This window comes from Alternaria rosae, assembly GCF_020736505.1.
Source record: "Alternaria rosae strain MPI-PUGE-AT-0040 chromosome Unknown BKA58scaffold_3, whole genome shotgun sequence".
Lineage (NCBI taxonomy): Eukaryota > Fungi > Ascomycota > Dothideomycetes > Pleosporales > Pleosporaceae > Alternaria > Alternaria rosae.
In genome coordinates, this window is record NW_025763572.1 from 2,693,330 (window position 1) to 2,705,827 (window position 12,498).

The 12,498-nt window shown below is 51.2% G+C and overlaps 4 protein-coding genes across 4 annotated transcripts; 1 reads left to right on the top strand and 3 right to left on the bottom strand.

Annotated features, from left to right (window-relative positions):
• Positions 1-198: 198 nt before the first annotated feature.
• On the bottom strand, positions 199-5,844 carry BKA58DRAFT_381000 (uncharacterized protein). The gene is made up of 8 exons (XM_046169960.1): positions 5,431-5,844; positions 4,542-5,382; positions 2,836-4,493; positions 2,466-2,780; positions 1,673-2,290; positions 937-1,534; positions 578-886; positions 199-522 (listed from the first exon to the last, which is right to left on the bottom strand). Exons 1-8 carry the CDS (start codon positions 5,667-5,669, stop codon positions 349-351), a joined length of 4,752 nt encoding a protein of 1,583 aa, XP_046028057.1. The 5' UTR covers positions 5,670-5,844; the 3' UTR covers positions 199-348.
• A 219-nt stretch (positions 5,845-6,063) lies between these two features.
• On the bottom strand, positions 6,064-8,536 carry BKA58DRAFT_381003 (uncharacterized protein). The gene is made up of 5 exons (XM_046169961.1): positions 8,016-8,536; positions 7,693-7,959; positions 6,607-7,642; positions 6,435-6,552; positions 6,064-6,379 (listed from the first exon to the last, which is right to left on the bottom strand). Exons 1-5 carry the CDS (start codon positions 8,328-8,330, stop codon positions 6,334-6,336), a joined length of 1,782 nt encoding a protein of 593 aa, XP_046028058.1. The 5' UTR covers positions 8,331-8,536; the 3' UTR covers positions 6,064-6,333.
• A 667-nt stretch (positions 8,537-9,203) lies between these two features.
• Positions 9,204-10,756, bottom strand: BKA58DRAFT_438036 (MAP kinase; the record flags this gene model as incomplete). The annotated part of the gene is made up of 3 exons (XM_046173554.1): positions 9,204-9,333; positions 9,381-10,042; positions 10,094-10,756. 3 exons carry the CDS (start codon positions 10,754-10,756, stop codon positions 9,204-9,206), a joined length of 1,455 nt encoding a protein of 484 aa, XP_046028059.1.
• A 460-nt stretch (positions 10,757-11,216) lies between these two features.
• BKA58DRAFT_135108 (uncharacterized protein) lies at positions 11,217-12,331 on the top strand. Its single transcript, XM_046164463.1, has one exon. It carries the CDS (start codon positions 11,633-11,635, stop codon positions 12,308-12,310), a length of 678 nt encoding a protein of 225 aa, XP_046028060.1. The 5' UTR covers positions 11,217-11,632; the 3' UTR covers positions 12,311-12,331.
• Positions 12,332-12,498: the final 167 nt, after the last annotated feature.

Consider the following 12,498-nt stretch of genomic DNA (forward strand, 5'->3'; position numbering starts at 1 on the left):
AGGACAGTAGACGCCGTCTGGATATCACGGCCCTTTTTCGTCGTCCATGCAGTGTGGGCCAGATTTTGCGGGTTGAAGCGTCCGTGACATCCGCTTTGGTCGAGATTTACACGCCGACAGGGTGACGTCAGCACGCGTGAACTAATGATTTGCAGGCTTCCCCACAAACAAAAGCTTCGCCATAGAGACTGCGCTATACATAGTTTCACAGAGAGCTACGGTTTTCGCGAGCTTGCTACACGGCTAAGACGGCATTACACGCGACAGAATATTCTCTCTCTTGTTTGGGTTCTGATGACGGTACTTCGCGCTGCGCTACATTTGGGTCAAAGCTCCTCACCGGCGCAATCACAGCTTCCAACCCGTCCACCCTTCCGCTTCAAACTCAAGATATCGCCCCTGAAGTCGTAGAGGGTCCACAAATACCTCTAACCCTTGATTTGGCGACAGAAGGTTGAAGACACGCATAATGACGTATATCTTGTTCGGTTCCTGGCTTTCCCGGACGGCCATGCTCTGCATCTGCCCCGCGCGTCAGTCACACGCTCTTACCACGGCTATGGCAATCACAACTTACTAATTTATACTGTTTAGTACTCAAGTAGAATTGCTTCTTGCAGGGACCAGTTGTGGTCTTGACTTCCAGGTAGTACTCAATGGGTTGCTTCGCAAAGTTACGATTATCGGTGCCCTCAGGAAAGCCACCGGTGCAACTCTTCTTCAGCCATTCTGTCATGATACCATCGCAGTCAGTATGAACAATGTCCGCTGTTTCGATCCCTGGCCAGTCGGCGACGCCTTCACGTGAGGCGTGCCCGCGTATGTTGCTTTGCCAATTATCGAGATTGAAGCCTGCCGCCTCAAGCGTGGAGAGAATATCGTAAACCTAAAAATTGTCAATATTTTGACGATTAACGGTCTCGAAGGAAGCCCTACAAGCTTTTCGCCCTGAGCACCATGTAGGCGATCAGTGTTCTTTTGAATTGAGCTACGGTCGTCTCGGAGAGGTGGCGCTTCTGGATCCAAAGCAACGTATCTTCGTCTGGACGCCGTTGCAACATTCTGATTGTAGCCAGATACAGATGGATTTGCTGCACTATCGTCGTCTTCTTCTTCTTCATCGTTATCGGATATATCGTAAACTGGCTCCTCCAGCCACGACACGGATGGTATATCCTGCTCTGCTAGAATATCGTCTAGAGTCCTGAGATCGCAGCTGATGATGACGGAGATGTCATGACATGCGCTTGAGCCAACATGCATGATTTCGGCGAGCAGCTTCGGAAGTTGTGATCGATAGCATGTTCGACGTTGCTTTGGACCTTTGGGTACGTAAATCCTCAAGCCGTCTTCCGCTCTTTCATGGTGTATGTATGATCTCTCGCTGCGGACACTGAGATGAAGGTCTGGATCTTTGTTGTCGATGACTAGATGGGTTGCGAGATCGCCTCTGAATATTCGAACAGCTGATAAAGTTTCGAAAAGTGTACGGTCTCCATAGAGAGCCTCTACGCTCTTGTGCTTCGCAGCACAGCTTCTTGGAGTTAGCTCAGCTTTTATAAGTGGGTGACTTTCCAATGATATGTCCCAGTGACAGCAGCCCTCAGACATCGTTTTAAGCCTTCATGGAGCTCTCTTGTGCTTGTATATAGATGAAGTAAAAGGGACTCACCAATACAGAGCGTACGCTTTCACTTGCAGCTTTTGAGTAAGGCCATCGTCCTCCTCATCACAATCTTCGACTGTAGATTTCTCGGCCACCAAAGACGACAGATAGTACTTCTTCAGGCCGATATACGTGAACATGACGTTCATTATCTGAACCTCCTCAGCGGAGAAGTCAAGTAAAATACCATGTTCCTCGAACGCGCTGCCGTATCGAGCATGGTCCCCGATAGCAAAGGTATCGTGACGACTAAGGAGGACTGTGCCTCCGCCTAGAAGTCTTCTGGGCAGAAATTTCCTTTCCGAGAGATCGGAAAGCGCATCTTTAGTTGCCTTGTCTAGCTTGGTTGTGGCCAGCATCATGCCGACATCGATGAGCCGCTTTCGGATATCATCGTATTCGGGTGGTTTTTTCGCAACTATCTTCGATATCTCCTTGATCAGCATAGTTGGGGTGACCTTCTTGACCTTGAGGTGTTTCACGAAAAAGGTTTCCAGCTGTGGGTAGATTGAGCTAAGGTCTTCGTATCCGGAGAGCAAAAATCGACTGTGCCACACACACGTCTCAAGGGTATGCCACGTATTGTTCATGCCCAAAACCAGGTCCTTCTTCTCGAACTCCTTCCTAAGAATGATTAGAACATACTATAACGAATCCAAACAGGCGGCTGTAGAGTGCTTGCAGCAGTACTACCAATGAGTAGTGAAGCTCTAGTAACTACGCACAGTCTCGAGCTGTACGTAATTGATCCTACGACGGGATACGATCCGCAGAAACCAGTGTAAAGAGTATGACTCACCTTAGCATCTGCCACGCTTCATCACTGACTTTGTTGTCACATATGTATGAATAGATGTCTCCTGCAACGGAAAGGGTAGTCGTGAGCTCGGAAGATTGCCGTCTTTGAATGAGCTCTCCGATAGCATCCTCGAGGACAGCATCTGTTACATCTAGTGTTTTTTGGAAGAACCTTGACAGCGTATGGCTGTGTCCATAGTGCAGATGCAGTACGCTCTTGCATCGCAGGAAATCTGGTCCGCGCCAACTGCATTGAGCTCTCCCTACCCAGCTTTTGCTGCTGGGTATCCAGAGCAATTCCTGGTTGAAAAAGTCGCTATTTTAATGAGCACCGTGGGTGGGTCAAAAAGGGTGAAGCGGACTAAACATACCAGAGAGCGATGTGATCGTTTGCCGTAGCAAACTCCGCAATGCCCTTATATACCTTCTCCAGAATTTCGGATTCGGGCTCTTCCGTCTCTGATTTGATAGCCTGCAGAGCGAGTTTGTAGAAGCCGAGATCCTTTTCGCTACGCACGCCAAATTCTTCCAGGAAGCGCCATTTGCGGTGTCTACTAGCACTGAGCTTGTCCACTACTAGATGAGATTTCGACAAGGAAAGTACATGAAACTTTGTTGGGGATAAACCAAACTCCAGCACTTGGTCGATGATAGCTGCTGTAGGCAGATATGTATTCTGCAGATTTTCGTACTGCCGAGGTCCAACGATGGTAACGCATGGTACTTGTAAGGCCCTGAGATTGGCTTCGATCCGTGAAGCGTCTTCCTGGTAAACGAGCCAATGTTTTCTGAGCATGTTCAAGAATGCTGTGGGCTTGTATTGGTAGACTACCCTCAAGGCTGGGGAAAGCTCTGCCAAGCACGTCTCTGGATTGTCGTGTACGAGGGGCGGATTGTCTTTGGCACCAGTGGCCTGTTCCAACCATTTTTTCCATGCATTACCGTGGCCCATCCCTAATCCTACTAAAGACTTGTCAACGAATTCGAAGATTCCTTCATATCTTGACGGATCAACTCCGGTAAGAGCATGACGCAGATGATGGGCTTCTTCTGACGGGAAGTACAATTTCGTAGAGTTCTTCACGTGTCCTTGTAGTGTCGGTACCCATATCCATTCTTTGAGTGACGACGGTTTCTCCTTCGCGCAGAAAAGGTACCAAATATGCGACGGTGTATCAGTGGGAGCTTGGTCGGTGCGGTCATGAGCTTGCTTGATCTTCTCAAGGACCAACTCATGCGGACACTCCTCGACGCCAAGTGCCGTGTAAAAGGCCTTTCGCGTCGGGTCTGAAGATGCGTGTGTATCAAGGAGGTTCAATCCTATGGAGCTAGGAATACAATTACCTTCAACGTCGGAGAAGTAAATATGATCCAAACTACCACCGCTGCTTTGCCCTGGTGCGCTTTTCCATTGGTGACGATTCTGCAGAGGAATTAGCGCCAGTGCCTTGAGTTTGTTTTGAACAACGACATTGGGGGTTGTAGTGGACCATGCCTGTAAGAACAGGGAGGCAAATGCAACATGCCATGCATCATGTGGTTTCGTTGTTCTCAATTTCGAATTGCTGGTTTTGAGAGCGACCTCCAGTCGCTGCACCATGCGTAGTAGGATCGCCCAACGTGCCCCAAGCGATACAACTTTAGAGATGTATTCAGGAATATAATCGGGGGCAAGGTCAACATCATCTAAAAGATCTTCCACAATCGGTTTGCCGTCATAGAGCATATTGTCGTGTAACAAACGTAGTTCTCCTGGTCTTCTGAGACGTCGCTGCCGCCAACTCTGCAGAATGGGCTTCTCTGCCAGCTCTTCTGTAATCAGTCGACACATTGGTTTCCATCGATCGTCGCTTGGTCCGATAGGTAGGTAATCGAGCCAAGAATACTTGAGAGGATCACCGTCTTTCGTGAACTCTTCGACAGCCGTGGCGAAGACTTTCGCCACGCCATCAATTATGAAGTCATTCCACGTACAGTCAACGACACTCTCTCGACTTGCAGATGTGACAAAATCCGATTGTATGAGAAACTTACGAAATCAGTTAGTATGCTTCTCTTCTGCATAGGATTGGCTCACCTGAAGCTGTTGCAAACGCTGCAACGGTAGATAGGCGAAAACATGATGCCCAGACCCGTTAAGCTTTGGTTGCTTTGTTTTAGAGTCTACTGGGAAAGCCAACTCGACGCGCGCTGATTTGCGACACTTACGGTATTCGTGTTCTGGCATATTCTCGACCGTGTGAGCGAAACAACGATACAAACTTTCATCGACCGTTGTTCCATCATTAGACTCTTGCTGGCGTCTAATCAGGACACAATTCACGGGAGAGTCCAGAGCTAATCTCTCAAACATAGTCGCTACCTCTCCGGCGTCCAGCTCTATCACCCGGACATGAAACTTTCGCAGTTTCTGCAAGAAGAAGAGTGTTGTTTCCGGCATACTCGCGACGGCATTCAGGAGACTCTGGTACTCTGCGGTTGTGTCCTTCGAGAGGCGAAGGGTTATCCTTGTAGTTACACCTTCAGGGAGAATAACTGGCTCGGCGTCCAGAGGCGTCACCATACCAAGGCCGTCGTCTCCCCGTCGATGTTCGAATCTAAATGACCAGAGTCCGGACTGAATTTGGACTTCCTCAGCAACCGAGAAGACGGACTTGAACCCGAAGCCTTTTTCACCGATGTGATCGTCTGCAGCTGACGCTTTTTTCGAGCTTTTGCCAGTCGCACACACCGCCTCGATATTGGCTCGTTTGAAGCCATCCTCATTCGTCTCTACGATGAAAGTGCTTGGCGTGATTACGAATCGAAGGGATGGTAGCTTCGATGCGTGGCGTGCCTCGTCGTACAACGAATCATCGGCGTTCTGGACGAGTTCGTACAAAAATCGATACTTGGACGAATAGAGCTGTTGAGAGATGCTGGATGAGTTATTACCACGTGTATAGAAGTCTGACCGTAGCACTAACCTCTTTGTAAACGCTGCCTCAAGCTCTCGCTTTTCTCGATAAAGATCGAGCGTCCTATCGCGGTACTCATCTGAAAGGACGCCCAAAGCCTGCCGAAACTTCTCTTCAACATGCCCTTTTTGGACACGAATACCGTGCAGAATTGTTGCAGCATCCTCGACCGTAGCTGGTTCGGAATTCTTAGACTGTTCAGGCACTGCGCAATGCCCATCATTAGAATATGATTCGGTTCCCGTCATGATAGAGGCTCAGTGTTGCATAATGACACCGGCAACAGAAGACAGGCGCAGTTGAAATGATATCGCTAAGAGCGTGCCAATGATAGGGTCGCAACTAGGTATGGGTGGGCCACTTGTAAAGGAACTTCGAACGAAGAATGATCTTTTGTATAACAGAACTTCCAGCAGCCTGAACGAAGAACGGAAATATTGAGATAACTCACATTCGATGGCGGGGTAAGCAAACAAGTCATTGGTCGCGATATGCAGGGTGGCACAGTGCATACCTGCGCATGTGAATGCGCACGAGGGACACTCTAGGCAGCAGTACGCGCCTTATCTTTCGAACAGGGCATATGTGCTGCAAGCTCCATGCATGGATGCGCGTTGATGCACGGGTCCGATAAATGCGCGTTCTTCCCGGAGACCCCAGAATCGGCCGGCTGTGGCTCACATTCCACAAGCCGAAGCATGGGAGCGAAGCGAATCTGTCATCAGTATCATCATAGAAATGTGGTAACGGGTCAAGCTAGGATGTTAAACCCATCTGATAACTTCAGTATAGTACTACCGTAGTAAGGACGAAGATTCATCATGATATCTTGATTCATGTATGCGTTGTAGGTATCTATCTGCGCCGAACAGTTTTGGCAACCCTGTGGCGAGGCGTCTTCGCTGTGGCGCCTCACAAGAAGATCTCCAGGTTGAACTCTAGTGTACTAACGGGGTATCTTTACGATAATTAGCATCAAAAGCATATTCTAATACAAGGTAAAAGCAGCTTACGGCAACTCGAACTTCTGCAGCACGCTTGGGTGCAAGATACCGAAGACACCGATGGTGTGGTTCTTGCCGCCGAGGTTGAGCTTGATGGCCGCCGAGTGTCCAGGAAGGAAGGTCGGGTCTGTGACCAGTCAGTATGGTTGCGCCATCTCTGATGCGCAAATTATGTACTTACCATCAACCTCTTCTATCCAGTAGCCCTGCAATTGCTCATTCTTTAGTCCGTCTTCGCGCGTAAGGAATGCCGACCGAAGCATGAGCATCAGCCTGTCCAGCAGACCGTGTACTTGCTCGAAGCCACTTGTCTTGCCCATGAACGCGGCTGCGAAGTGGCGCTCATTCCTGCTCTTTCTCTCCTGCTCCAAATCGACGAGACCAATGTCGCTGACCTCGAAGATCTTCATCGGTACTGAATGGTGCTTGTTGGAGTTAATTGTCTTGAGCAGACCCGGTAGTAGCGATGTTCGGACGAGCTGGTATTCTGCTGTCTTGGGGTTCGCAAGCTTCACTGCTGTCTTTCCGTCGTCTTTCCGGTTCAGCCACTCGAAGTTCTCCTCATGCGAGCAGAGGATGAGAGGCATAACTTCCGTCCATCCCGACGACGCGGACTCGATCCGGACGATATCACCGAGCTTGTTGATGGGTAATGGCGCAGAGACAGCAGCAGTCTTGTTCGGGTATACTCGCGGCAGCTTGTTGAAGCCGTATGCGATGGCGTAATCTTCCATGATATCCGCTTGATGCAAGATGTCCGCTCTTGTGACAGGTACCGAAACGTCGAGGATGTTCTTGTCGGATTGAGACGGTGAGACGTCATGGCCCATACGCGACAAGAGTTTCGAGATCTCCTCGGGTGATAAGGTGAGGCCAGTGACCTGGTTCAGGTAGTCCACCTCAACCTGCATCTGTCGCGGTGACAGATCTGGCGACTCTCTTGACTCTCCGTTGTGAGGCGAATTGATCTTGATAGGCTCAATCGACTCTGCATACCCAGCGAACATGGTGACCATCATATGGTTGACAATTTCGACCTTTGTCTTGTCGGTCGCAGTAATCTCGATGAAGACGTTCTTTGTGTCTAGTGTAACCTTGCTGTGGTTGCTGTTGATGATGGGCGGAAGGGAGAGGACCGTACGGTTCGCGTCGTAGATTACGGGGTAGACGGGTGAGTCGCGAATAATGTGTAGGAAGCGTCCGAGATGTTTGTCTTTCTGTTCCGGGTCAGAGTGGTGTTTTGTATAAGTGATAAATGTTTACTGACCTCATAGAACTCCATGAGCTCCTTCGCGTTCATTTCCTTGTCCTGCTTCAGGGGCACAAACTTGATTTGCTCTGGCGGTAATGCCTCGTATGAGAAGGGACCCTGGATTGTATCTAAGTCGTGTGTTCCGATCGACACAAGTGTCCTTTGACGCGCCAGGTTGGAGTGTAATTTGTCTTGTAGCGCGATGAAGGAGTCGTATCTTTCTTGTGTGAAGTTGATGCCCCGTAGTATAACACCTGAGCAGAGCTCTCGTATTTGCTTGGTCTGTAAAATGACTAGTCAGCGCGCTTCCACTCCCACTTTCCAGAAATTAGCCGCACCTCAGGCTTGATGTCTAGCACCTGAAGCTCTCCTCCCTTGGGCGCAGTAACAGTCCACTTGGGCAGCTTCTGCTTCTCAAGGAAGACCTTCAAGTTCATGGCAATACCCTCGAAGCATAGCATATCATAGCGATTTGCTGGAATCTCAATCTTAAGTTGTGGTGGTTGCGCCTGATCTTCTGGCTTGGTGCTCAGGCTTGTATCCTCGTCCAACTCGATACCGAACTCGAAACATAGGTCGTCGAACTCCTGGTAGGTGTATTCCCGACCCAGCTCTTTGAAGAGGGCCGCCTTATCCACGCCGATGGTAGGCATGTTGGCGGGTTGTTTGCTCTGTTACGGCGTTTGGCGCGGTTCGTGTGCGATGGTGGGGTATTTGGAGGGGTAAGTTGGAGGAAAGGAGCGACTGGCGGGGTATGGAAGATGTCGCAGTACTCGTATACGAAGGTAGTCGCAATACAGGAAGTTACTTTCGTCTTTGAGTCGCTCAATTGACCGGCTGAGTGAGAGGTACGGCTGCGTAAATAATTTGGTATGACTCCAAGCCTCGAGCGCAGCCATCGGCGCCGGGAGCTGCGTCGGACCGGACCTTGGCGCTAGGCCTTTTTAGATGCGCGTCGACGCCCTGCAGACAGCAACTTTGGAAACATCTCGTGCAGCGGGAAGCATCACTCTTTGGAGCTTAAAGAATGATTGGCTATCCAGCCTATCAGTGGTTAAGAATTTACCTAGTCTTCCATCCTATCTTCACGATCACAGAGTGCATGAAATCGTGCATAGAGTCTTCATATATGCAATTCTCGACATTCAGTGGTACCTAGATCTCGTTTCTGCAAAGGTCGCTATATACGACATGAGCCCCTCAAACGCCGTCAATGTCTCTGATGTCCACCAGGCGCCTTTATCTATCTAGGCGTAGTCCTTGCCCAACCAAGCAACTCTCTAGGCTGTCGACATAGTTGCAGTCCCTGCTACAAGTCCAAAGTTTTGTGTCCGCGTACGGCAGTTCTCGATAAAGGCAATCTTGGTCCGATGGCCAGCATGTGACCAAGTGTATGAATAGAAGGTACAATCTGGGCCGCTCGAGGCTGGTGAGAAAGTGTAGGTTCCACAACACGATGCCACGTCATGGTCGACGACAAGCTCACAGGGAGTCGCGTCCAAGTTGGCAATCGGATCGTAGCGCGTTTAATCCTTCCAGTCCCACACTTGTTTGAGGAAGTGTGCCATATTAACCTTTTTCGATTTCATTTCGACCATCCACGGATGTTCGAGCATCCGCCATGGGGTGGCTCTACGTGGGCAATCTTTCTCAAGACTGGAGAGGTCAGCAGAAATTCACTACTATGCAAGGGGAATACTTACCAGCACTCGATGAAGTACTTGAAGTTCTCCGTCCACTTGATGCCATTCTCGGGCTCATCTTTGAGCTTGGGAATGGGTTGCCGAACGATGTAGGTGAGTAGATCAATGAGACCAGCGCGGGGGTTCATCTCGGTTCCATCGGCAGGGAACGGGAAGCGATGCTGCGCGACTTCGAGGAGAGTAACACCCAAACTCCACACATCACTAGTGATTGTATAGCTTTGCCCGGTGATGCGCTCTGGTGCCATGTAGTATGATGTTCCAATGAAAGTGTTGGCATCTCCCTTGGTTCCAAATTCCCCGGAGACACCGAAGTCGCAGAGCTTGACCTGACCATTGCGGCATAGCAAGATGTTGCTCGGCTTGATATCCCGGTGTATGATGCGATGAGAGTGGAGGTATGTGAGTCCATTCAGCACGCCCTCGGCAACCTTGCCAAGGACCTTCTCGCCCGTTCGGCCTCCAAGTTTCTTGACCTCGCGGTATACTGCGTCGAGCGATCCGCCTTCGCAGAATTCCATAGCGATGCTGATGGTCCCTGTGCTGTCATCCATGAAGGCCCCGTAGTAGCGGCAGATGTGGTCACTGGCGCAGTTCTTGTTGAAAGACAGTTCTCGTACGATTTGCTTCTTGACATCGGGATCGGGGTTCGTTGTGATGATCTGAAATGCGAATTAGTTGAGTCGTGACACACTGTATGGAACAATGCCTACCTTCAATGCGAATGTAGTCTTTCCACCCTTTAGTATGCATTTTGTGACAGCACCACCGGCGCCCTCTCCTAGACTACCTTTCTCTTCAATCATTCCTCGTGCGCTCGCCGCTCTCCAGGCTGCGTCATCTAAATCGTCCACCTCCAATGGTCGACCTTTCTCTAGAGCCATGGCATCTAGATCTGGTAGTGGCTGGCTGCTGTTTGCACGCTCCATGGAAGGCGCACCCTCACTTCCTCCTTGTGATATTGCCGAAATGGGATCTGTGGCTTTCTGTAGCCCCGGGAAACCCAGTGCCGCATGGTATGAAGAAGCCGAACCATTTGCTTGCACTTCGCCAAAGCTCCCCGATCTTGAGTGCGCGCTCGCGTCGCTCGAGCCTGATGCTGACAGTCCTGGCCCTCCTATTACAAGTGGCGGCAGAGCTCGTGCGTTTCGTCCTTCGTGTGGTGCATTGTTGGTACCCATAGGAGTAACGACGCTTAGCTTCGGCATCTGACGGGGCTGAGGCGCGTTCAGGGTGGGTATGCCGTCGCCTGCGCCGTTGGTGACAGGTCGTGCGTTCGGCGATGGTGGTATGGAGAGACCGAGTTGTGGCGGTCCCCTCCTCCCTGGGCGCGCGCCGGGGATGGGTGGTCGCAGCAGAGGCGCGGGGGACGACATGTTGGGCTGTGGGTGAGGCGAAGGCCCGTTGTTGAACGACTGCATCTACGTTGGCTCCTCCCGCAGAGTCTGAACCAATGTTGGCCCCGGAGATGACGAGGGGAAGTGAGTGGTGTTGAGGTGGCACGTCAATCGTCTTCGGTCCCAACAGAGTGGGTCGCTGCCGTAAGCCGGAATCAAAGAGGCGGTCTTTCGCGTGGTCGACGTCTCAGGGGGAGGAATACGATGATGTGAGGTACGGTGGAGTGTGAGGCCGCTCGGGTTTAGGCACGAGTGACGTTGGGCCACGAGTCACAGGCAGGTGCGGCTTGACAGGCGGCAGGCGCGACTCGGTGGTGTGGGGAGGGCTCTGTTAGGGGGCGGGTTTCGGGGGGCTAAGAGATAGCTGTTCCAAGATCAGGCGGACGACGGGCGGCCAGAGTGACAAAGGCAGCGGGTCTTTAGGTTTCAAGACCTCAGCGTGCTGGAGGGGCTCAGGATGGTGGTGGAGAGCGGCTAGGCGCGTGCGCGCAAGGCTTGCCGACAAGGGGACTAGGCCGCTGTCCAGCGGTTCCAAACAGCCTTGACACCTCCAACCTTCATTTGACGCGTGGACTAATAATAAGGAATTACCGACGCGAAGCCAATGACAGGTGGAATGGATTCGATCAAAGGTCGGCAACAGCGTGTATGCGAGGAGTGCGGCCAAAGTGTTGCGGCGTAGACGATGATCCCATGCCCGTACCTTCAGGTCGGGAAGATGCCACGAGACAGGATGCGAGGCGGGTTGTTGAGTGTTTCCGCAAGCGCTGAGGTTGCTCTTTTTATGACTGGCTCCAAGCTATGTTTCATCTCCTACTCCCAATGTGAAGGGTCCCTATTCGGGCGGCCTAGTCTATGCGCTGGTTGGTGTCTGCGTCTACATTGCCGCCGGCGACTGCTCGACTGACGTTGGCTCGCATGCGAGTACAGCTCCAACCGCAGCGGAATCCCTTGAAATCGATAGTTTCTCGAGGTAACAACAACTCCTCTAGGGCTTATTCTGATGACGGGGACGCTATGCAGGCTCGAATACATCCTTCGACTCTCCATCCTTGTGCGCACGCGAGGGAAAGCCCTGAGGGTCTACCCCTCCACCTAATTGAACCTGTCAATGGCGTTTGGTGCGCAGCTTGGCTGACGTTAGACTATCCCACTGGCTCAAGAACTACAAGCAACATGCGATCGGAGCTAGAGACTCATACACCCGCCACCAACATCTTCGTGCCTGGTGCATCGTGGTCTGCACTGAAGATGCCGTCCACGCGACCCGGCACTCATCCTGCACCCAACAACCTTGCCGTTGATACCTCAAATTCTGCTCATCTTAGCACCATCACCATCACCATCACCATCCTCCGTTCCAAGAACCGCCGCATCAACCCATCTTCGGAAAAGTGCCATCTCAACACGGGTGCCGGCGCTTGTGTTGGCTATCGACGCCAATGGAGCTATCCGCAACTGCATGAAGCTCTAGTGGGGCCCACAAGAGGAGCGACCAGCAGAGCCCCCCAGGGCCGCTGCATGAAGACCTAAGTATAGCAACATCACCATTCCGACTAAACATAAGTTGTAAGTTCGTCAAAACTTCACCAAGCTACTCTGCTTGAGTCAGTAGGCTGTGCAGAAGGTAAGAATAGGTTTTTCAATATAGCCATTGCATATCAGCTGCAGCTCGTCGAGTTCACGAGCTGTCGGCATACCTTCCGTTGCGCATCCTATAC

Coding starts and splice junctions, on each gene's coding strand:
- BKA58DRAFT_381000 (XM_046169960.1), bottom strand. CDS start 5,669: ATGACGGGAACCGAATCATATTCTAATGATGGGCATTGCGCAGTGCCT. Junction 2,291..2,465: donor GAAGCGTGGCAGATGCTAAG/GTGAGTCATACT, acceptor AATCATTCTTAG/GAAGGAGTTCGAGAAGAAGG. Junction 887..936: donor GTGCTCAGGGCGAAAAGCTT/GTAGGGCTTCCT, acceptor GACAATTTTTAG/GTTTACGATATTCTCTCCAC.
- BKA58DRAFT_381003 (XM_046169961.1), bottom strand. CDS start 8,330: ATGCCTACCATCGGCGTGGATAAGGCGGCCCTCTTCAAAGAGCTGGGT. Junction 7,960..8,015: donor TGCTAGACATCAAGCCTGAG/GTGCGGCTAATT, acceptor GTCATTTTACAG/ACCAAGCAAATACGAGAGCT. Junction 6,553..6,606: donor CTGGATAGAAGAGGTTGATG/GTAAGTACATAA, acceptor GACTGGTCACAG/ACCCGACCTTCCTTCCTGGA.
- BKA58DRAFT_135108 (XM_046164463.1), top strand. CDS start 11,633: ATGCGCTGGTTGGTGTCTGCGTCTACATTGCCGCCGGCGACTGCTCGA.